General features: G+C 43.3%; 1 protein-coding gene across 1 annotated transcript in view; it reads right to left on the bottom strand.

The window, feature by feature from the left end:
* The window catches only part of LOC121277779, a 55,609-nt gene that overhangs the window by 5,338 nt on the left and 25,906 nt on the right, over positions 1-24,365 (bottom strand). Inside the window, exons 6-9 of the mRNA XM_041187416.1 lie at positions 12,031-12,119; positions 10,976-11,138; positions 8,798-8,858; positions 5,017-5,376 (exon numbers count right to left, since the gene is read on the bottom strand). Coding sequence (XP_041043350.1) covers positions 5,017-5,376; positions 8,798-8,858; positions 10,976-11,138; positions 12,031-12,119 — 673 coding nt within the window. The remainder of the gene's footprint in view (positions 1-5,016; positions 5,377-8,797; positions 8,859-10,975; positions 11,139-12,030; positions 12,120-24,365) is intronic.

The raw sequence follows: 24,365 nt of genomic DNA, 5'->3' as shown, positions 1-24,365 counted from the left end.
AGCTGCCTCTTCTTCCCAAGGTGCTGCTCCTCCCTCTGTCAGGCACCTCCATCGCTCCCTTCTCTGTTGTCTCTGCTTTCTGTACACTAGTTCACCAGGATCCATGCTCCTGATGTTCTCCTCCTGCAGGATGAGAGAGACGCATGGGTTAGCTTGGGTATACAAAGAACCTCTCTTGGTTAAGTCTGAAGACCTCTTAGTGTATCATGGAGAGTGCTGGCCACTACTTGGATGGCCAGAGATTAGTGCCAGAATCGCCAACCACTTCGGCCCCACTCCACCTGACCGATTGGCAGCAGCCTTGCCCATTGGACTGCACGCTGTGCTCTCAGCTCAGGCATTCTCCTAACCCACACTGCAAGGCTGCACTGTTAGCTTGAACCATGGGGGAGACTGGTCCAAACCTGACTGATGACATTGCAAGGGGCTGCGAGCGCTTCCAACAGTGACTGTTCCATGGCCAGCTTTTGCAAGGAGATTGTACAACGTGCTCAGTCATCCAACTGTTTTGCAGTCCACTAAAATGCTCATTTGTTTGCAGTCTGTGCCCAAGGAATGAAAAACTCTGGAGCACTTGGTGGCACTTTCATGCCTCTGCGTTGCTTGAGTGGGCAGAGAAGCTAGAGGCCGACTCTGATTATATCAATGTGGCTGCGCCTGAACTGTGTCAGCTGCAGAGGAATGGTCACTTTATATAAGGTTTCCCTAATTCATGGCCGCTTCCCTCCCCACCACCTCACATGTGCTTGTGCACTACCATCAACCGCACACCTCCTAAGCGTCTCAATCATGAAGTGTTACAGGCGATCCGGGCAAGTGTGGCGTGCAACATTACTGTGCACTCACCTCCTAGTTACCCTCAAAGTGCAGCCGCCAAGTGCATGCCTTATATATGCTGTTTTGAAACACATCGGCATGATTGTGGGCAGACTATCCAGTGTGGAAGGATGATTCCGGCGAGCTGGCCTTGTAATGATATGCAGATGTATTACAATGAGGTTCTTGACATCCCATGGCGGGAAACGCAGCCCGCCATCGATGGGTTGAACGGACGATCACAAACTGGCTTCACGATGTCGTGAAATCGATGTCTGGTCTTCTTGCAATATTGTCCACACGCCCGATGCCAGCGGGCACGGAAAATTCTGCCCATGGTGTATTTTTAGAGGACCAGGATGCCAGGTATGCCAACTGAACCACCAATCTCACTCACTGCTCAATGCAACACATTCCCATCACTGAGCTATCAATAATTTCCAGCAATCAGGACTCATACCTAACATTAATATATTCCACTCACCCTCACACACCTACCACTTTTGCAATCCTCACACCCACATTTTGCTGTTTCCACAAATTGCCAGCTATTCAGCAATGACATGTACATTACTCAAACACATTGCAATACACTCATTGACAATGGGCCTTCCCTCTCTCTTACAGGACAAGGTAGCCCATAAACTGGCAGGTGACAGGCCCATGGATGAGACGGTGCTCGGCATTATTGGCACAGTCATTGTTGAGGCCTTGGCAAACGGCACCACTGAAGCTATCCAGGACGATGGCATGTTCCTGCTTTATGCATCTTCTGAAATCTTAACTCATCCTCATATGTGCTTATTTCTTTCCCCCGGCAAACCCACTTGCCTCAACACAATCCTCCTCTCTCTTGCATTTACGCTTTCAGGTACCTAAGATCTGCCGTCTGGTCAACTGCTGGCTCCGGTGATCAAAATGCAGAGGAGGTGCAGACCTCTGAGGAAGAAATCATTATTTCATCTGAAACTCGTGGCCACTAGCTCAGATATTGACACTGCGTGTACTTTAGAGGGAAGTACACAGACAGCGTCAGTCAGTCACTGGGCACGAGCGGGCTACAGTCAGGCCACTGGGCAAGGATAGTGCGGGTGCCAGCTGCCCAGAGGGTGAGTTTGCAGTATGGATCCTCCTGCAGAGGGCTCAGGTGAGGACTTCGATTGGGTGGCATATAGAAAAAGGCAGATGGGCATGCGCACAGAAATGGATAACCCAGCTGTTGCCTGTCAGCCAACTTAGATTGCTTCCAGCCATGCCGAGGTGGCACAGTTTGAAACCAGGCCTTCAAGATCCTGTCCTACAAGGTCATCTACCCCACAGAGAGTCAGCAGCCTTCCACCAGCCATGCTGCAGCCACTGGGATAGCAGTAGGTAGGAACACTGAGCCAGGCAAAGGTTCCAGTGAGACAGGCACTAAAGGAAAACTCAAGGCTGATTAGTTGAATATTGTATGCATTATTGAAAAGTATGTATGTATGTATGGATAAAGTTGACATGGAATCATTGTTTTGTGATGTTTTTTATTCCAGGGCTTTTAGTCAAGAGGATACTGTGATCATCTGTAACAGAGGGATGGAAAAGTGGGAGCAGTGGTTCTCTGATGATCTTTTCAAGGGAACCTGATGAGATGCTCATGGACAGTTTGTCCTGAGTGATGATACATCTGATGCTTCCTCCTTTCTTCCTCCTTGTCGTTTACCTTCTTCCTCTCCTGAGGGGATTACTGAAGCTCTGCTGGTACTGGTTGCGCCCTCATGATGACCAGGCTGTGGATGACGCAGCAGTCCACCATGGAGACACTCCGGTGAGTGCAGGAGGGATCCCCCTGAGTGGTCCAGGCAGTGAAACTGTTGCTGCTGAATAATGGTCTGAGTTGTAGCATGGTTCTCATTGTTTGGAAGGCTGTCCGTGCATGGTCAGGTATGGTCATTAGCTACATGTGCAGCAGATAGCCCTGTAACTGAGCAACCATCTGCTTGTGGAAGATGGTAAGAAAGACTGACTTTGAAAGCATTGTGACTGCTGCCAGGATAGCAGGAATTCACCAATATTATGCTGTGTGCATGGTTGCATACTAACTGCACATTCAAGGAGTGGAAGCCTTTGAGTTTCTAATAGACCTCCCCTTAGAGATGCATGTGCCCATAGAGGCATGTGCATGCACTCAATGGCTCCCTGCCCCATTGGGAATTCTGCTACTCTGGAAAAACCACATAACTGCTCCGCTGTTTAGAGAGAAGACAATGAAGTCCTCTCTTCTGGCGTACAAGGCCTTGGTGGCCTTCTGGATCAATGATAAATGGTGAATTGAGAAATGTTGGTGATGTTGCTGGCTCCAGCCAGGAAGAATTTGCTAATATAGAAATTAAGAGCCACGGTGACCTTGATGGCCACTGGCAGTGCCATCCTCACCTGCTGTGAGGCTGCAGGTCCATTTCCAGGAGGTGGCATAGTTTGGTGACCACTTCCTAGGTGAAGTGTAGTTGCTGCAGACACTGCTCCTGGCTGAGGTGCAGGTAAGAGAAATGCTCTCTGAAGATTCTGAGTAAATAGAACCCCCTGCTGGGAGCTCTCTTCTTTCTCCCTCTGTGAACAGCTTCTCCTCTCTGCTGCCTCCACATATACTTCTCTTCTCTAGAGAAAACAATCCCAGATTCTTCCAATACCTCGCATAGTTCTATTTAAATGAAGCATTAGTTTGATTGAGTAAAACCATAAAATGCTGGAAATGCTCAGCAGATCAGGCAGCATCTATCGAGTGAGAAACAAAGTTAAAATTTCAGTTGTGATGAAAAGTCAACGACCTGACTTTGAACAGCTTTCCAAATTTTACTGTCCCATCCGCAATGATGCCTGCCAGTGTCAGGGCCAGGAAATCCTGCCTGTTAATTCTGATTCTCTCTCCACAAATGCTACTTGTCCTGCTGAGTATTTCCAGCATTTTCTGTTGTAAGTTCAGAATTTCAGTATCCACTGTATATTGCTTTCGTATATTTTGATTACCCTTTCTGTGCTCTCTCCAAAACCTGGTTATCTTTGCTGTGGTGTAGTTACCAGAACTGTACACAACACTCCAGGTATGGCTACAACAAGCACTTGCATGCCTTATTCTTACCTCCTTGGATGTGTGCTCTATCCATGACTACCTATCCCAGGATATGGTTAATTCTCATTGTTGCTGCTACACACTGTTGCTGGTTTCAGTCAGCTATCCATCAATACACCCAAATCACTCCATCTCCTGTGTTTTGTCCTGTGGCCAAGATCCATTTCATTTATATTCTCATTATTTACTTCTCTTCATTAGTTTCAAAACTTGGTATTTGTTTACATTAAATGCCATTTGCCATTCATCAGTTCATCTTCCCAATCTTTTTGTTTGGTTTGTCTCTTTGTGATTTGAACCTTCTCCCAAAATATGATGCCATCAACAGTGTTCCTATTACTTCTCTTCCTTATTTTCAAATCCCTCCAAATCTTCACCTCCTCTATATCCCCTCCAGCCCCAGAACCCTCCCAGATGTTTGTGCTCCTCCAATTCTCTTGAGTATCCCCAATTTTAATTGTGCTACAATTTCGTGCCTTCAGCTGCCTGGACCCCGGAATTCTCTCCCTAAATCTCTCCTCCTTTCTATACCTTGCTTTCTCCCTTTAAGATGCTCCTCAAAACCTAACTCTTTGACCAAGCTTTTGGTCATCTGTCCTGATGTTTCCTTATGCAGCTCAGTATCATATTTGATTTATAATGTCCCTGTGAAGAGCCTTGGGATATTTTATTATGTTAAAGGCACCATATAAATATAAGTTGCCATTGATGTTGCTGTTGCTACCTCCAGATTCTCTATACATATTGTAAACAACAAAAGCCCCAGCAATGAGCTCTTTTTGGCAACAGACGAGTGACCCCTTGTCCTGCTGATGCAGTTCTACTCACAAACTTTGCTTTCCCTAACTAACTTTTCAAATACCCCTCAAAAACTTCCTTTGTATTCTATGACTTGCTACCTTCTGGACTTATTGCCTGGGTGAGGCATGTGCGTATATATATATTTGCACATGTACGAAATATAAATATAAAAAATATATAAATTAGTGAATTGATTCATTAGCAATGTTAAATTAAAAGGGTGTGTCTATTTCACCATCTTGGTAAAGCTAGTTGTATCTACAAAACAGGACATTCTTGGTATCAATTTTTACCATTTGACTGGATCCTTTTACAGCTCTGCAGTATAACTCCGTATTTCAGTACATCACAGCCCCTACATCTCACCGCCGGAGCTTTATTTGATAACGAACATGTATCGCAAATCCATATCTCTGGTGAATTGGGAGGGTTTTTCCCATCACAGTCATTGGTTTCTTTCTGCAAACTGGTATCAGGCGTGTTGAGTAGCTTTTCACTGAAGTGAGTATAAAACAAAGTCTTTGGGTTTGTTCTTGTGTTAGTCTTCATCCAAGTTGCAGGGTGCTTATGTTTTTTGTTGCTCTGGATTGCTGGGTTTTTTTGGTTTTCGCAGTTGTCCCTGGAATTCTGGAAACTTTGTGATGACTTTGATGCTAAAAAGAAAAGAAGTAATGATGGGTTAAACCATCCTCTATTTAAAGCTGGAAGAAGTGTTTTACAACAGGTGTTGAAAATGATCATAGTAAAAACCTATCAGGACATGAATATATACCTTCCCTCCACCCCATCACACCCAAAGTCAATGGAACAGATTATAGGTTCAGCATATTCAAGTACCAGCAGCTGAAAACACAAAGCTCTTAAAAACTGTAACAAAAAGTCAAGCAATATGTGGACTCCAGAAACATCCCATTAATGTCAGTACAAATTCAAACACTCAAAAAGGTGCTTCTCATCTCTAAAATGCGCTTGAGGATGTGAAAGCAAAGAAATACTTCACTTTAAATCAAAATAATGGTACTTAGGGGCAGGCAGGGAGGACGTGAGGAGGGAAGACATGCATCAGGAGACTGCATTCCGGGATCCTTGAGACACTTACTGGCAATCAGTCATGTAGGAGGGTGTTTGAAGGTTGGTGATCGGGGGCTGGAGTGGAGAGGGTTGGGGTAGGCGGTCAGGAGGGGGGAAGCTGAAAACATATTTGAGGGACTGGGGCTCTGGAGAAAGGCTCTTACCTCATGGGACCAGCTGTTCCTACCTCCCTTTCACTGATGAGTTTTCTGACCCTGGGAAACCAGTTTAACAGCAGTGGATTTTAAATTGGGCCATGGAAGCTTGATTTAAATATGGTAGTAATGGCCCCTAGCTCTCATAGGCAGTATACTCAAACACCCAGATAGCTATGGCTTTAATAAAGGTGGCAGGTGGATGCGCAGCATACTGGGGCACTTTTATCCCTTATTCAAGTCTTTAACCCCTTCCCCTTTCATCATGGGAGGAAAGGTTAATATCGAGATCAATATTAATATCAATTAAGATGCAAATCCCATAATGAGTTTGAATCTTTTCTAAAGGTAGTAAATATTTGATTCTAACTGCCATTAAGTGATACTCCAGCCGTCCTCCACAACCCCCTCAGGATTGGAATCAGACAAAATGTCTCAAGAAATAACAAAAAATTGAGCAATCGGATTCTGTAGTGCAAAATAGTCAAACAATTCAGGATTGTGTGAGGAACTAAGACCGCACACTGTAATTTTTTTATATCTATCTGACTGTGATGCCTGAACAAAAGAAGCCACCAAGTAGTTTTAGGAAAACTCGTCCCTCATTATCTCTGAGAAGCCACTAATGACCTCCCCTTTAGACTGTACAGCTCAACTGCAGAGACAGCTATACAAAGGCCATCTGCATTTAATTACCCAACTGGGCCAGAAGGAGAGGGATCATAAGACCCTAAGACCATAAGACATAGGAGCAGAAATTAGGCCATTCCGCCCATCGAGTCTGCTCCACCATTCAATCATGGCTGATAGGTTTCTCAACCCCATTCTCCCGCCTTCTCCCCATAACCTTTGATCACCTTACCAATCAAGAACCTATCTATCTCAGTCTTAAATACACCCAATGACCTGGCCTCCTCAGCCTTCTGTGGCAATGAATTCCGTAGATTCACCACTCTCTGGCTAAAGAAGTTTCTCCTTATCTCTGTTCTAAAAGGTCTTCCCTTTATTCTGAGGCTGTGCCCTCGGGTCCTAGTCTCTCCTACTAATGGAAACATCTTCCCCATGTCCACTCTATCCAGGCCTTTCAGTATTCTGTAAGTTTCAATCAGATCCCCCCCTCATCCTTCTAAACTCCATCGAGTATAGACCCAGAGTCCTCAAACATTCCTCATATGTTATGCCTTTCATTCCTGGGATCATTCTCGTGAACCTCCTCTGGATCCTCTCCAGGGCCAGCACACCTTTCCTGAGATACGGGGCCCAAAATTGCTCACAATATTCTAAATGTGGTCTGACCAAAGGCCCCACAGCCTTTCTTTCAATTCCTAATGGCTGAGGCAATTAACAGTCTTCGGAACCCAGATTACGGATACAAATCCTTTGTCAAATTCTGGGTGGAAAGTTAGGAGGTCATGTGACATGGGCATCTGGCTTGAGGAACAAGTAATATTGCCTTGCTGAACTGCATAGCTCAGCCTTCTGTTTACCATCTAACTGGCAGCCTCACAGAAAAGGAGCTCCACCCAGGTTGAACACCTGGCCTCCTTCTACAGCTTCTGCTGGAAATTTTGTAACATTGTATACAAGACTGATTTATCTCTGCCTGCCTATCTCATTGTGAGAAGTCAACATCACCAGAAAAGTGAATTATACAGCATTGGTTTTTAGACCACCAACCTTCCTGAAGGAATACCTCATTGGACTTTTATTCTGGACTCTGTAACTCATGTGAACCAATATTTATTTTCTCTGTGGTCTCTGTACTGTAAACCCTTCTTTTTGCTATGCCCCTTTTACTGTCTGAGTGTGGAAGCGACCTTGCAATGCTCCTCCCATGTTTTGAGAATATGCAAATAAACTAACCCTTTGAGTTCACCCTACCTTGAGTTTGCTGTGGGGTTACTACTATAAAATTGGATCAAACAAAAGTCGAGGGGTTGGGGAAAGACACCACCGCTTATAAAGAGGGAATCAAATTAAAACAGCTTTCTGTTTATGGACAGTTGGTGAGAGAAGAAATTAGTGCTATACAAATTAACCGCCCCTCCCCACCGCCACATCCTGTCCATTACAATTGAAAGGTAATTACAAAAAAGAAAACACTGAATGACACAAAGCACACATAAAATATAATACTTTGTGATATGGATAGATCAATAAACTCCACTGGAAATATATAATAATAAAACAAATGGTCTGATTAGACCTATGCAATCCACCTATCTTGACCCATACACTTGATTCAGTCAGAGTATTTTCATCTACACCCTGTCTCTTTCACAAGTAACTGTTAACAGGATGTTCTATTAAAACTTGCTACCTTTGAAAAGGCAACAGTGGAGTTGGAGGTAATTTGATAAAAATCACACTATTGCTGATCCTGGCTGGCCAACCCACACAAAGCAATTTACCATGTGATAAATTTACTATGATGCAGCTGGATTGCATTAAAGACAGCAACCCAAAACAATTCATTGTGTTCGGGGAAGGTTTATACAAATGAACAATCCAGCTTTAGCTACAAGCTCGCCTCCAAGCCACACGCTGTCCTGACTTGGAACTATATTGCTGTTCCTTCACTGTCGCTGGATCAAAATCCTAGAACTCCCTTCCTATCAGCACTGTGGGAGTAGCTGCACCAGACGGACTGCAGCTGCTCAAGAAGGCCGCTCACCACAACTTTCTCAAGGGCAATTAGGGATGAGCAATAAATGTTGGCCTTGCCAGTGAACGCACACATCCCATGAAAGATTTAAAAATTCATCTTTTCCCTGTTTCCACTAAATTTGAGGATTAAAATGTAGCTTATAACCACTCTGACATTTCACAAAAATTTAGCAAACTTTACCTTTTTGACAAGATGTTGGAATGAATGCAATGTCCTCAGGTTGGCCATCATTGGTATCTTTCTGTTAAAAAAGGGGAAACAGAATAAATAACTGGCTGTTTCAGCTGTTAAAATCCACCTTCAGCACATTATTGTGAAAGCTGTCACTTAAACTTATTGCTAATATTTTGTGAAATTGAACATTTAGTCCAATACCGACAGGATTTTTGCTAAAAACCTTTTTAAAATATGAATGTATTTTATTTTTACTAGCTAGTCCCGCTTTCATATCTTTAAGGAACAGCAGGTTTGTACCTAAATATTTCTTCCAGTGTAAATTTTCAGCTTGTATTATGCATATTGAGGCAGCCCATGTGGTGAATTTACTCCCATAATATTGTTAGGTTCATAATTTTGACCCAGTATCAATGACAGAACCGTGATGTATGTCCAAGTCAGGATGTTGTGTGACTTGGGGGGGAAACTTGGAAGTGATGGTGCTCCCAAGCATCTGGGAACAGTAGGCAGTAGAGATCATGGGTTTAGGTGATGCTGCCAAATAAATCTTAGTGACTTGCTGCAATGCATTTGTCGTACATGCACATTGCAATCACAGTTCACCATTGGTGGAGGGAGTAAATATTTAAGGGGTGAATAGGGCGCTGACCAAGTGTATTGTTTCTTGGATGATGTCAAGCTTCTTGAGTGTTGTTGGAGCTTCATTCATCCAGTGGGGAGTATTCCATCACAGTTCTGACTTGTGAATTGTCAGTGTTGAGAGGCTTTGGGGAGTCAGTCAGTGGCAGAATGTTGAGCCTCTGACCTGCTCTAATAGCTATGGCTTTTATGTGGCTGGTCCAGTGAAATTGCTCAACTTACCATCAACTACAGCAGAACTAAAAGCAGTTTTGCGATTTTAGGGGAAACTATAACTACTATAAATTAGTTGTATAAAACCCTCATATTTAAACATCATGTAATTTGAAACATTTATCCTCAAAGCCTTTTCCATCACCTAGAAGGCTCAGGTCAAGAAACTGGGAATACTTTCCACTTGCCTGGAATAACACAGCTCCAACAACACTCAAGAAGCTCAATACCATTCAAGCCAAAGCAGCTTGCTTGCTTGATTGGCCCCACTTAACCACTTTCAACCTTCACTCCACCAGTGAACATTGGCAGCAGTGAATACCATCTGCAAGGTGCACCGCAGCAACTTGCCAAGGCTCCTTGACCGCACCTTCCAAACTTGTGACATCCACCACCTAAAAGATAAGAGTAGGAGACTCATGGGAACAACACCATTGCCAAGTTCCACACTGTCCTGCCTTGGAACTATAACGCCATTCCTTCATCATCACTGGAGCAAACTCCTTGAACTCTTTCCCTAACAGTAAGATGACTGTATCTATACCACTTAAGGACTGCAGCAACTCAAGAAGGCAGCTCACCACCACCTCCAAGGGCAATTAATGATGGGCAATAAAAGCCCATATCCTGCGAATGAGTAAAATGAAAATGAATAAAATAGAGCTAGAGTTTACTGAAAGTTAAGGAACAAATTTTATGAAAATTAAAAACAATGTATTTTTCTTCCTTTAAGAAATATAAATATTACTAACATTTCTCTCTCCCTTCTCAGAGGCACTACCTTCTTCATTGATGTATGTTCCATGGGCAGTGGTGACTTTGCTCAACTACACTACTCAAGAGCAAATACCAGCTGGCTGCGGGACTGTAGAAGGTAGCTTAGTTCTGCCTGATGAAGTTTTTACTTGACATCCCTTATCATGCACACCCTTTGGTTTGGCTGTCACACAATAAGAAGTGGAAAATTGGCTTATTTTCTTGTTGTGGCCAATTGTGGTAGCATGACTGCTGCACTTGCTTAGATCAGTTAACTCAGCGCAGGCTGCTGATTGAACATAGGATCTCTCTGGCCTTTCTTGCTCAGAAACAGACTGCTTGTTTTAAATCTCTAACCCATCAGAATAGCTATTAGCTTACTCTTCAATTCATGAGGAGGAATTAGATATTCTAACCAAAATATACATTTTGTTAAAAGCAATTATCAGCTTATAGTTTGGAACAAAGGTACATAGAAAATGGAAACTATTAAATTTAGCAAAAGTAAAGCCTTGCTACTTCATGAGAAGTAACTTAGTTGGTTGTTGAATCATCTGCCATTCTCTAATATACCTGCATGTAATATAGAACTTCATCATCTTCTACGCCCCATGCTGAGAAGTGACCAGTGCTCATCCGATTTGGTACAGGGCTGCTTTTTATCGTGTAGGTACAGCCTGTACTGAGAGTGTTTATTGATGATACTTTTGGAGGAGGGGTTGAAAGATTCCGTTTTCTGTAAAATAATTCCAGAAACAGTCCAAATTAGTATAATTATCATTGCTTTTGGATTTTTCCAAATGTGTGTCCATTTGCAGAAGTTTGCAATCTGTATACATTTATAATTAGACAATCATGAATAACAAGAAGTGTTCCAGTCAACAATTCATCTTATGAAAAATGAACTGCAAGAAGTTTATGAATAGTCAACCCCAACACAAGGATATCAGGTCAAATTATTACCATTAAATCCAGTACTCAGCAATAAATGTTGATTTAAACTTGATGTTAAACAGAATTAAAACACAGAGTTTCATCAGCAGTCGGTGCAAAGCGCATATACACAGCTGAACAGAGAACAGATGTGTTAAATGATACAGAAGGGAAAATGGAATTCAAGCAGATATGAGATTGACTCAGTAACTGCTTGAGATTCACAAGATGTGTCATTAGTTCGAGGGGAATAAGTAATTTAACAAGATGAATGCATATCATAACAGACACTTTAACGGTTGAGTCAACTGGAATCACTGTATCAGTGGAGTTTAATTTATTGTGTGGTTATATTGGAGTATCCAACATCCCAAACAATAGCACATTTTACACAAATCAACTGAGTGCATTATTGTCCAGTACGCAGATTCAAATAGCTTGTAGAAAATTCCACTGGATTGAGCAGAAACAAACAGACCACCATAAACATCATAAGCATTCTGATCAAATCAATAGATTCACATTTAGAATAAAAGTAAAAAAATTATGTAATTAGACAAATGAAAATAAAAATTTTCAACCAGCCAGTAATGTAAATGGTTGCACCTTTTGTCGGCAAATTAACATGCACTTTATTAACTTTATCTTTCAGCAGCTATCAAGATTCAAGTGAGAATTGAAAGGCAGTACCAAACCTTTTTGGCATGCTTTCATTGATTGGTGTTTCAGCCAAACGCTTGCGTTGCCCTTGGTTAGTTGAAAAACTTGTGGTGGGTGTAGGATCCTGGAATTAGACATAAGTGGAATGAAAGAGTAAAGGGTTAACCCTAACACTACTATAATAGTAACTACTGAGCATGTGCATAAGGAGCTATGTCATAATGATGTCAGTCAGAGAGAGATGAACCTAAGAGAGGAACAGTAGCTCTGTATTGATGTTCTGGAGCATTGTTTTTGTTTGTTACAGCTAAATCACTGACTAAAGTGAGAAATTCAATGTCTTCTGAGACAATTCAACAATAGCAGACAGTGGCAGCAGTGACTACACCCACAGAGAAACAGTAAAAAATGGAGGGAAACAATCTGAAGAGAAGCCCAGCAGCAAAGAGCAGCGGGTGACAGATTTCAAGGACAACCCTGTCAGGCCAGAGAGGGAAACTATGAGGACAGCCAGGCAACTAGCATGGAAAGCAGTGTGGGAAATGGGAACCTCAACTCAGGGTGAGCAATGACTTTTACCCTACCTCTCCCAGAATCGTTCCAAAATGTAGAGGGTCCCAGACAGGCTGAGAAATAGAAAAACTGGAGAAAGCCCTTCACTTAGTGCAGCAATGCTTTGGGATTTGCAAGCAAGAATAACAGGGACCAGATTTAGCACCTTGTTATATGTTGTTAGTCGCAATGCAGATGACATGCTGGCCAGGCATGGGTGAATGAGGAGACAGCTACCTATGAGGATGTCTTCAGAGCCTTTAACTTGTATTTTAGTCTCTGTTGAAACATTGTAATAGAGAAGGCAAAATTTGATTGCTGAAACCAAAGACCAGGTGAAGGAATCAATTCATTCATAAATGATTTCTACCATTTGGCTGACAATTGTGAGTATGGAACATTAAATGACAACTTGATAAGAGATGGAATAGTGGTTGGTGTTTTAGAAGCAACCCTGTCAGACTTTCTACAATCTCAGGAAGATTTCGCACTAAGTAAAGCCGTGCAGCTGTCTAGGCAGCTGAAGAGCGATGGCAAATTCGATTCTTTGTATTGAGTGAGGGAGAAATCCTGCAGGAAAAACTGGTGAAACCATTCAGTTTGTTAGGTGCAAAGCTGAAAGTTGCATGGTGGCAGCAGCCGGGGAATCATGCTGAAAAGGTGCCAACCACCCTTTTCCAATGTTCCCACTGTGGCAGGGAGAAGGTCCACTGTGCGAAGAATGTCCTTCCCGAACTGCACCGCGCTATTGGTGTGGTAAAGCTGGTCATTTTAGAACAGCCTGTATTTGCAAAGCACAAAAAAAAATCTTTTTAAAGAAGCTCTATAGAAGAAACACATGATCCCGGCAACCGGAAAACCACCGTCCCAGGGACATAAAAGAAAATGAAACCCAATACTGGAGCACTAAAATTGAAGTCAATGGACATCATACTGAATTTAAATTTGATACAGGAGCTGGAGTCTCAGTTTTATCTGATTGAGTTCAGTAGCTGCAAAACTTCATGCTGCAACCTTCATTAATCCAACTACAAGGCCCAAGAGGAATCAAGCTAAATGTCAGATAAGAAGACCAAAACAAAAACAAAATGCAGCATTAAATTACAAGGACAGAAAAACCTCTGAGACACTATATGTCATTCAGAACCAGGAATGCTCTTTGTTGAGCAGGAAAGGTTGTATAGGTCTGAACCTAATCCTTAAAGTCCTTGAAATCAACGAACAAGAACAGGACATTGAATTTAGAAGAGAATTTTAAAAATCTTCAGAGGCTTTGGAAATTTGAAGACTGTACCATATCACGCTCAAGACAAATGCAAAGAAATTTGTCTATTTACACCCAGGAAGGTCTCACACCCACTTCTAAAATGGGTAAGGAGTGAGATTGAGGTGATGCTTCAACAAGGGGATATTTCACTAGTCACTAAACCAACTAGGTGGTGCTCTGGTATGGTACCAGTTCCAAAATCGAATGGGTTCAGCTGAATCTGCATTGACCTGATGTAACTGAACAAGGTAGTGGAATGAGAAATACATCCAATGGCATCGGTAGAGGAGGACCTAGCCAAACTTGCGAAGAGGACAATCTTACCCAAGCTCGATGCAAACAGTGATTCTTGCAATTACATAGAAACATAGAAACTACGAGGAGTAGGCCATTCTGCCCATCGAGCCTGCTTTGCCATTCATTATGATCATGGCTGATCATCCAACTTAATAGCCTGCTCCTGCTTTCTCCCCATACCGTTTGATCCTTTTTGCCCCAAGAGCTATATCTAACTCCTTCTTGAAAGCATACAATGTTTTGGTCTCAACTAGTTTTTGTGGTAACGAATTCCACAGGCTCATCATTCTCTGGGTGAAGAAATTTCTCCTCATCTCAGTACTAAATGGTCTACCCCATATCCTCAGACTGTGACTCCTGGTTCTGGGCTCCCCCACCATCGGGAACATCCTTCCTGCATCTACCTTGTCTAGTCTTGTTAGAATTTTATAGGTTTCTATGAGATCCCCCCTCATTCTTCTGAACTCCAGCGAATACAATCCTAATCGACTCAATCTCTCCTCATATGTCAGTCCCGCCATCCCAGGAATCAGTCAGGTAGACCTTTGCTGCACTCCCTCTATAGCAAGTACATCCTTCCTCAGATAAGGAGACCAAAACTGCACACAATATTCCAGGTGTGGTCTCACCAAGGCCCTGTACAATTGCAGCAAGACATCCCTGTTCCTGTACTCGAATCCTCTGGCTATGAAGGTCAATATACCATTTGCCTTCTTTACCGCCTGCTGCACCTGCATGCTTACCTTCAGCGACTGATGTACAAGGACACCCAGGTCTCGTTGCACATTCCACTCTCTCAATTTATAGCCACTCAGATAATAATCTGCCTTCCTGTTTTTGCTACCAAAATGGATAACCTCACATTTATCCACATTATACTGCATCTGCCATGAATTTGCCCACACACTCAGCTTGTCCAAATCACACTGAAGCATCTCTGCATCCTCCTCACAGCTCACCCTCCCACCCAGCTTTGTGTCATCTGCAAATTTGGAGATATTATATTTAATCCCCTCATCTAAATCATTAATATATATTGTGAATAGCTGGGGTCCCAGCACCGATCCCTGCGGTACTCCACTAGTCACTGCTTGTCATTTGGAAAAAGACCTGTTTATTCCTACACTTTGTTTCCTGTCTGCCAACCAGTTTTCTATCCATCTCAATACACTACCCCCAATCCCATGCGCTTTAATTTTACACGCCAATCTATGTGTGACTTTGTCGAAAGTCTTCTGAAAGTCCAAATAAATCACATCCACTGGCTCACCTTCATCAACTCTACTAGTTACATCCTCGAAAAATTCCAGTAGATTTGTCAAGCATGATTCCCTTTCATAAATCCATGCTGACTCTGTCCGATTCTGCCACTGTTTTCCACATGCTCAGCTATTAAATCTTTTATAATGGGCTCTAGAATTTTCCCCACCACCGACGTCAGGCTGACTGGTCTACAATTTCCTGTTTTCTCTCTGCCTCCCTTTTTAAATAGTGGGTTTACATTAGCTACCCTCCAATCTGTAGGAACTGTTCCAGAGTCCATAGAATCTCGGAAGATGACCACCAATGCTTCCACTATTTCTAGGGCCACTTAAGTACTCTGGGATGTAGATTATCAGGCCCTGGGGATTTATTGGCCTTCTTTCCCATCAATTTCCCCAATACCATTTCCCTACTAATACTGATTTCTTTCAGTTCCTCCCTCTCACTAAACCCTGTGTTCCCCACCGTTTCTGGTATGTTATTAGTGACCTACTTTGTGAAGACAGAACTAAAGTATGTATTTAGTTGGTTAGCCATTTATTTGTTCCCCATTATAAATTCTCCTGTTTCTGACTGTAAGGGACCTACATTTGTCTTCACCAATCTTTTTCTCTTCACGTACCTATAGAAACTTCTACAGTCAGTTTTTATGTTCCCTGCAAGCTTACTCTCGTACTCTATTTTCCCCTTCTTCATCAATCCCTTGGTCCTCCTTTACTGAATTCTAAAGTGCTCCTAAACCTCAGGCCTGTTGTTTTTTCTGTCCAATTTGGATGCCTCTTCCTTGCATTTAATGCTATCTCTAATTTCCCTTGTAAGCCATGGTTTGTCCACCTTTCCTGTTTTACTTTTGTGCCAGACAGGAATAAACATTGCAGTATTGCAGTTCACCCATGCGCTCCTTGAATGTTTGCCATTGCCTATCCACTGTCATCCCTTTAAGTAACGTTTCTCAATCCATCATAGCCAACTCGTGCCTCATACCATCGTAGTTTCCTTTATTAAGATTCAGGACCCAAGTCTCAGAATCAATTATGTCACTCTCCATCTTGATGAAGAATTCTATAATATTATGGTCACTCATCCCCAAGGGGCCTCGCACAACTAGATTGCCAATTATTCCTTTCTCATTACATAAAAACCCAATCGAGGATAGCCTGTTCTCTCATTGGTTCCTAAATGTATTGGTCCAGAAAAACATCCTGCATACAATCCAGGAATTCCTCCTCTACATTGTTACTAATTTGATTTGCCCAATCTATATACTGATTAAAGTCACCCTTTATTACATGCGTTCCTAGTTTCCTGTTTAATGCCATTCCTAACATCAATACCACAGTTTGGGGGTCCATATACAACCCCCACTAACGTTTTTTGCCCCTTAGTATTTTTCAGTTCTGCCCATACAGGTTCCACATCGTCGGAGCTAATATCTTTCCTCACTATTACGTTAATTTCCTCTTTAACCAGCAAGGCAACTCCACCGCCTTTTCCTTTTTGTCTCTCCTTCCTAAATACTGAATGGCCCTGGATGTTCAGTTCTCATCCCTGGTCACCCTGCAGCCATGTCTCCGTAATCCAGACCTGTTTACATCTATTTGCACGGTTAATTCATCCACTTTATTGCGAATGCTCCTCGTGTTAAGGCACAAAGCCTTAAGGCTTGTCTTTTTAACATTACTTGTCCCATTCCCACTATTTTTCAGTGTTTGATTCTTGCCCTTGATTTCTCTGACTATCACTTTTCTTATTCCACTTTCTGTCTTTTGTTCTTATTTTTTCATTGCCCTTGCTCTCGCTCCTTGCATAGGTTCCTATACCCCTGCCATTTTAGTTTAAACCCTCCCCAACCACACTAGCAAATGTTCCCCCTAGGACATCAGTCCCAGTCCTGCCCAGGTGTAACCCGTCCAGTTTGTACTGGTCCCACCTCCCCCAGAACCAGTCCCAATGTCCCAGGAATCTGAAACTCTCCCCTTCACACCATCTCTTCAGCCACGTATTCATCCAATATATCCTGCTATTTCTACTCTGACTGGCATGTGGCACTGGTAATAATCCTGAGATCACTACCTTTGAGGTCCTACTTTTCAACTTACTTCCTAACTCCCTATATTCTGCTTTTAGGACCTCATCCCTTTTTTACCTATGTCGTTTGTACCAATGTGCACCACGACCACTGGCTGTTTACCCTCCCCCTTCAGAATGTCCTCTAGCCGCTCTGAGACATCCTTGACCCTAGCACCAGGGAGGCAACATACCATCCTGGAGTCTCGTTTGCGGCCACAGAAATGCCTATCTATTCCCCCTACAATTGAATCCTCTATAATTATTGCATTCACACACTTTTTACTCCTACCCTGTGCAGCAGAGCCAACCATGGTGCAACAAATTTGGCTGTTGCTGCTTTCTCCTGAGAGGCCATTCCCCCCAACAGTATCCAAAGCGGTATATCTGTTTTGCAAGGGAATAGCCACAGGAGATTCCTGCACTGCCTGCCTAGTCCTCTTGCTTTGCCTGGTGGTCACCCATTCCCTTCCTGCCTGTGGACTCTTAGCCTGTGGTGTGATAACCTCTCTATATGTGCTATCCACGATACTCTCCGCCTCGTGGATGCTCCACAGTGTCCCCAGCTGCAGCTCCAGCTCCAAAACCTGGGCTTCTAGGAGCTGTAGCTGGAGCCACTTCCTGCACACCTGCTGGCCCCAAATGTGCCAGGCTTCCCGCATAGAGCACACCATGGCTTTGAACTCTCCTGTCATGACTTACCCTTTTAAATTAAATTAAATCTTTTGGAAGATACTTAATATCAATTACGCTTAGGCCCTTCTTCCCTGCTCCTCGTTGTTACAGAATATAGCCCCTACAAATGATGAACCACAAAATAAGACCTTAAAAACTATAAGCAATAAAAGTAGTAAATGCTTACCCGGCTGTACTCACGGTACTCAAAGGATCACCTCGTTCCCTCCTCCCAAACTCCCTCAGTCACCCCTGCTCTCCCAGCTTCTCTTCAACTCCCGACTCCTCTCGTCCTCCTCTTCAACTCCCGACTCCTCTCGCGCTTCTCTTTAACCCCTGACTCCTCTCGCGCTTCTCTTCAACTCCCGGCTCCTCTCGCGCTCCTCTTCAACTCCTGGCTCCTCTTGCGCTCCTTTTCAACTCCCGACCCCTCTAGCTGCTCCTGCCTGTCTGTCCCAGAGTCCTCCTGTCGCTCTCTCCTCCTGGATCAGGAGTCAAAACTTCTAACCACCTTCATAACACCCTTTGGACATTACTGGTTCAACCGTATGCTTTTTGACATCATGTCTATACTGGAAATTTTCTAAAGGACGATGTCCAACACATGAGAAGGTGTGGGAGGCATCATATGTCACACGGACACCTTTTAATCCATGGCCCAACAAAGGAAGAACATGACAAAAGAGTAAGAGGAGTATCAAGAACGTTGCAAGATTCTGGCTTAACATTCAATGACAAGCATGAGTTTTCCAAACCCACAATAAGATTCCTGGGCCATATACAGACAACAGGAATCACTGCAAACTTAGATAAGTCAAAAGCCATAAGAGAATTCCTGCTGCCCAGGATTATCACTGAAGTACAAACATTTATGGATATGGTCAACCAACTGGGAATATTCCTGCCTCACCTTGCTCAAGTAAATTAACCTCTAAGACCACTTTAGGGACAAGACCAGGCATGGTGCTGGACTGAGTAACAACAGTAATCTTTTGAAAGAATCAAAATGAAGTTGAAATGTTTGGAGGTCCTAATACACTATGAGGCCAAACATCCAACTATTGTTGTGGCAGATGCACCAGCAAGAGGACTGGGAGCAATGTTATTTCAGATCCAGAGAAATGGAACAAAAAGACCTGTGTATTGAGCATAAAGGTCCTTAACTGAGACTGAACAGCACTATGCTGTCATATAGAAGGAAGCCCTCGCAGTGACTTGGGCATGTGAGAAATTTTCTTATTACGTCTTGGGCGTACAGTTCAAGATGGAAAATGATCACAAACTGCTGGTTATTTTATTGAACACTAAGGAAATTGCAAAGATGCCACCCTGAATCCAGGAATTCGGGTCGAGGCTTATGCGATACAATGCTACTATGGAGTTTGTGCAGGGTAAATACCAAACTACGGCAGACACTCTGATGTGGGTGCCCACCAACTACCCAGAATAAGAAGATAAAAATTCATTGAGGAAGTTGAGGCCTTCACAACCTTAACCACTCAATACCTGCCAGAAACAGGGCAGAAGTTTAAAGAATTTCGAGAGGCGCAGAGGCGAGATGAAGAACGTATGCAGATTTGCATGTACTGCCTTGATGGATGGCCATAGTATATTCCTGTAACCCGGTCCTGTGGCAGTACTTTGAACAATATCACCACATTAGCATCATAGATGACCTCTTGGTCTATAATGAGCAATTGACGGTATTACTAGCTCTCTGGCTATAAGTTCTCCAGAGGATTCACCAAGGACATCTTGGTATTAACAAGTGTCAGACCAGGCCACAATGGTCCGCATGGTGGCCAGGTATCTCACGCTCCTTATCGAAGACATGAGGAAGAATTTCCCCATCGGCGAGCAGGGGTGAGGCCTGCTCCCTGACATGTTAAATGATACATGGTGATGACAGGCGGACATCCCGACGTCACCATGCGTCATTTAGATTGTCAGTTCGGCAGGTGCACAGCCATGTCAGCTGCACATCCGCCGAACTGTCAAAGGCATATTAAAGGCCATTAAGAAAATAATTAAAGTTGTTAAAAATGCTGCCCGTCCAACCTTAAGGTTGGCGGGCAGGCGAAGTGCCCAGGCGGCCTTTGCATTTCTCATGAAACCTCATCTATGGGCAGGATGAGGTATCATGAAGGGTTCATTAATTAAATAAAATTTTTTGAAAAAATTAATGGACATGTCCCAGCTCATGTGACAGTTTTACACGAGGGGACACGTCATTAAAAATTTTTTTTTACCTTTATTACATTTTTCAAAACTTAAACTAATCTCCCTGGGGCAGCTCCGCGCCTCGGGGATATTTCTGCACTCTTTCGCACGCATTCCCCCCTGATGGGGGGAAAATTCAGATGATGGTCTCCAACTGTGTCACCTGTGCCATTCACAGTCAGGAACAGAAATAGTCACTTCTGTTCTCCTCTTTCCCATCCAGGCTTTGGGAATGCTTCTGGATCTATTTGAATTCAAAGGAAAAGTATTTCTCATCAATGTGGATTATTATTCCCACTGGATAGATGTGCAAAAGCTACATGGCCTCACCTCTGAAGCTGTTATAACCTCTCTGAAGAGGATATTTTCCACATGTGGCGTTCTGGACAATGTCATCTCTAATAATGGGCCACAATTTGACCATGAGTGTTTCCAATCCTTTGCAGCGCCATAAGGATTTTCCCACCTCACAAGTTCGCTCAGGCCAACGGAAAGGCTGAGAGGGGTATGCATCATTAAAGACCTACTCAGAAAAATTGAAGACTTTGAGCTAACCCTGCTCAGTTATCACTCTACACCACTGAAGAATGGTTTCACTCCGTGCGAGCTTTTGATGGGTCGCGAGCTAAGAAGCCAGCTTCCATTCCTTTCAAACATGTTGATACCAAATGTCACAGTGGAAGACCATGGTCATGCCAGACAATGGTTAAGCCTGCACTTTCAACCAACAACACAGGACTCATGACCTTCCCACACTCAAAAAAGGAGAGATGGTGTGGATTAGAGGCCAGCAGTGGAAAGCTACCTAATGGAAAAGTTACAGCAACTAAGATCATATCTGGTCAGGACAGAAACAGGCATCATCCAAAGGAACAGGAATGCCTTGATTTCACTGAACAGGAAGCCATTAGCAGGATGGGCTGCATACCCTGATCCTCCGGAGGACGTCACAGAAGCACTAATGAGGAAAACAAGGAGTGACAACTCTCTGGAAATGAGTTTGGAATGAACAGATCTGCAACAATCTCAAGAAGAACTCTGTGCACATTTAAGGAGATTGATGAAACCACCAAGGAGACCATCTGTTTAAAAATAGAAACTCTGTGTAGGAGGAGATGTATATAATATTATAGAGATAAAGACTTGGGGGGAGATGTAGAGTAAAGGGTTAACTAATATGACTCTAATAATGAATATTGAGCAGGTGCGCAAAGAGCTATGACATAATGATGGATGCCTCCAGCCAGATCTCTTACTAGAGTAAGACACTCAATATCTTCCAAGACAACCCAACAATAACAGAAATTTTATTTTCTCCTCACTGCGGTGAATTTAGAACCAGTTTTCGCATCACTATGTCAGAATTTTAGAAAGTTTTAGGGAGGAATATCCTGACACACTGCAGCATGAAGACTGAGGTCATTGCCTCTCTAGGGCAAAAAAAAATGGAAGATTCCTCTGCAGGTGAGGGATGGAACAGACATATCATTACTGAACCAGGCTTCCATCCAGTCTCTGCCTGAAACATTCAGAGTTCTGAAGCAGCATAGCTAACAGGGTATTGGTCCTCTTCCTCTTCAACAACACAACTTTTATTCCTATAGTGTCTTTAATGTAATAAAATGTCCCAAGGTGCTTCACATGGGTGCTATAAAGCAAAACATGATACAGAGCCACATAAGGTGATATTCAGGTATTTCATCAAAAGCTTGGTCAAAAAATTAGGTTTTAAGGAGCATCTTAAGGAAGGAAAGAGAGGTAGAGAGGAAGGAGGTTTAGGAGGGAATTCCAAAGGTTAAGGCTTAGGCAATTGAAGACAGAGCCACCAATGTTGGAGCAATTAAAATTGGGGATGCTCAAGAGGCCAGAATTGGAGGACCACAGATATCTCAGAGGTTTGTGGAGCTGGAGGAGATTAGAGATAGGGAGGGCGAGGCCATAGAGGGATTTGAAAACAAGGATGAGAACTTTAAATTTCTTGATCTATAAATGGGCAGCAGAGTTTGAATGACCTAAAATTTATGGAGGGTACAATATTGGAGACTGGCCAGGAGCTCATTGGAATAGTCCAGTCCAGAGGTAACAAAGGCATACTTGAGGGCTTCAGCTGCAGATGAGCTGAGTTTGGGGCGTAGTCAAGCTATGCTACAGAGGTGGAAATAAGTGGTCTTAGTGATGCTGTGGAAACGTGGTTGGAAGTTCATCTCAAGGTAAAATATGACACCATGGTTACAAATAATCTGGTTCAACTTTAGACAGTTGACATGGAGAAGAAGGGCGTCAGCAGTTAGGGAATGATGTTTGTAGTGGGGACCAAAGACAATGGCTTCAGTATTCCGAACATTCAATTGGAGGAAATTTCTGCTCATCCAGTACTGGATGTCAGATATGCAATCTGATAATTTAGAGCCAGTGCAGGGCTCGACAGAGCTAGTGGTAAGGTAGAGCTGGGTATCATCAGCATATATGTGAAAACCGATGCTGTGTTTTTGGATGATGTTGCTGAGGGGAAACATGTGGATGAGAAAAGCGAGGGGGTCAAGGATAGATCCTGGAGGAACACCAGAGGTAACGGTGCGGGAAGAAAAGCCATTGCAGGTGATACTCTAGCTATGATTAGATAGATAAGAATGAAACCAGGCAAGAGTAGCCCCATCCAGCTGGATGACAGTAGAGAGGCATTAGAGGAGGATGGCATGTTCAACATGTCCAAGGCTGCAGACAGGTCAAGAAGAATGAGGAGGGATAGTTTTGTCACAGTCACACAGGATGTCACTTGTGACTTTGATCAGAGCTGTTTCAGTACTGTGGCAGGGGTCGAAACCTGATTGGCGGGATTCAAACATGGATTTCCAGGAAAGATGAGCACAGATTTGGGATGCGACAACATGTTCAAGGGCTTGAGGGAAATGGGGCTTTGGAGATTGGGCATTAGTTTACAAGGTCGGTGGGTTCAAGGATTTTTTGTTTTTGGAAGAGAGGGGTTAAGACAGCAGATTAAAAGGAGAGATGTACAGCAACTGAAGAGAGAGAACTGTTAAAATATCAGCTAACATGGGGACTAGGAAGGCAAGTCAGCAGTTTCATGGGAATAGGATTGTGAGAGAAGGAGGTGGGTCTCAAGGACAGGGTGTGCTCTCGGAGACGGCATGAGGTGGAGATGGGAGAGAAACTAGGGAAAGATGAGAATTCTGGCCGAGGGCAAGGGGAACGTTTGAGAATTTTTGGCCTGGTGGGCTAGGGAAAGGGAAGGAGCACCAGAAGCATCTGATCAGACGTCTCAATGTGGGTGACAAAGAAGTCCATTAACTTCTCGCACTTATTGTTGGTGGTGAGGGTGGAGGAGACAGGGGAGAAGCATTTAAGAAGATAGATTGCAGTGGAGAATAGAAGCAGGGGGTTACCTTTGCATTCAGGGATAATCCATTAATAGTGAACAGTTTTAGCAGATGAAAGCAGGACCTGATAGTGTCTTATATGGTCCAGCCAGATATGACAAAGAATGGCTAAACCAGTTGTTGGCCATATCTGTTCAAGTCTGAATCATTTGGATGTAAGGGGGCTGAGATGATGGTTGTACCAGGGGAAAGATCCAGGGTGAGGGAGAGTAATGGTTTTATTGAGCACTAAGGCATTAAAGGTGCAGGTGAGGCTGAGGTTGAGCCAATTAGTAGCTGCAAAACTGTTGTGATGAACCAACACCCAAAGGCCAACAATTCAATATTGAAAGTGAAGTTGCAAGTGAACTGAGGAATAGTTTCTTTCCAGGGATGCAAAAGAGGTATTGTTGGTACGTGGAAGGGGGATGTGGGTGGAAAGTGATACAAGGAAATGATCAGAGATGGCCTTATCTGTAATTGATATGGTAGGAATAGCGAGGTCACACTGAGATGGCAAGGTTATGGTTGTGGCTGTGAATAGAGTTGGGGAGCTTAATGGAAGGAGAGATTAAGGGAGGATAGGTGGGCAGTAAACTCAGAGGAGAGAGAGCATGATGAGTTGAGATGGAGTTTGAAACCAGTAAGGATA

The sequence above is a fragment of the Carcharodon carcharias genome, chromosome 5 (genome assembly GCF_017639515.1).
Source record: "Carcharodon carcharias isolate sCarCar2 chromosome 5, sCarCar2.pri, whole genome shotgun sequence".
In the NCBI taxonomy this organism is placed as follows: domain Eukaryota; kingdom Metazoa; phylum Chordata; class Chondrichthyes; order Lamniformes; family Lamnidae; genus Carcharodon; species Carcharodon carcharias.
The sequence above is the reverse complement of the archived record's forward strand: the minus strand, read 5'-3'. Positions and strand labels throughout refer to the sequence as shown.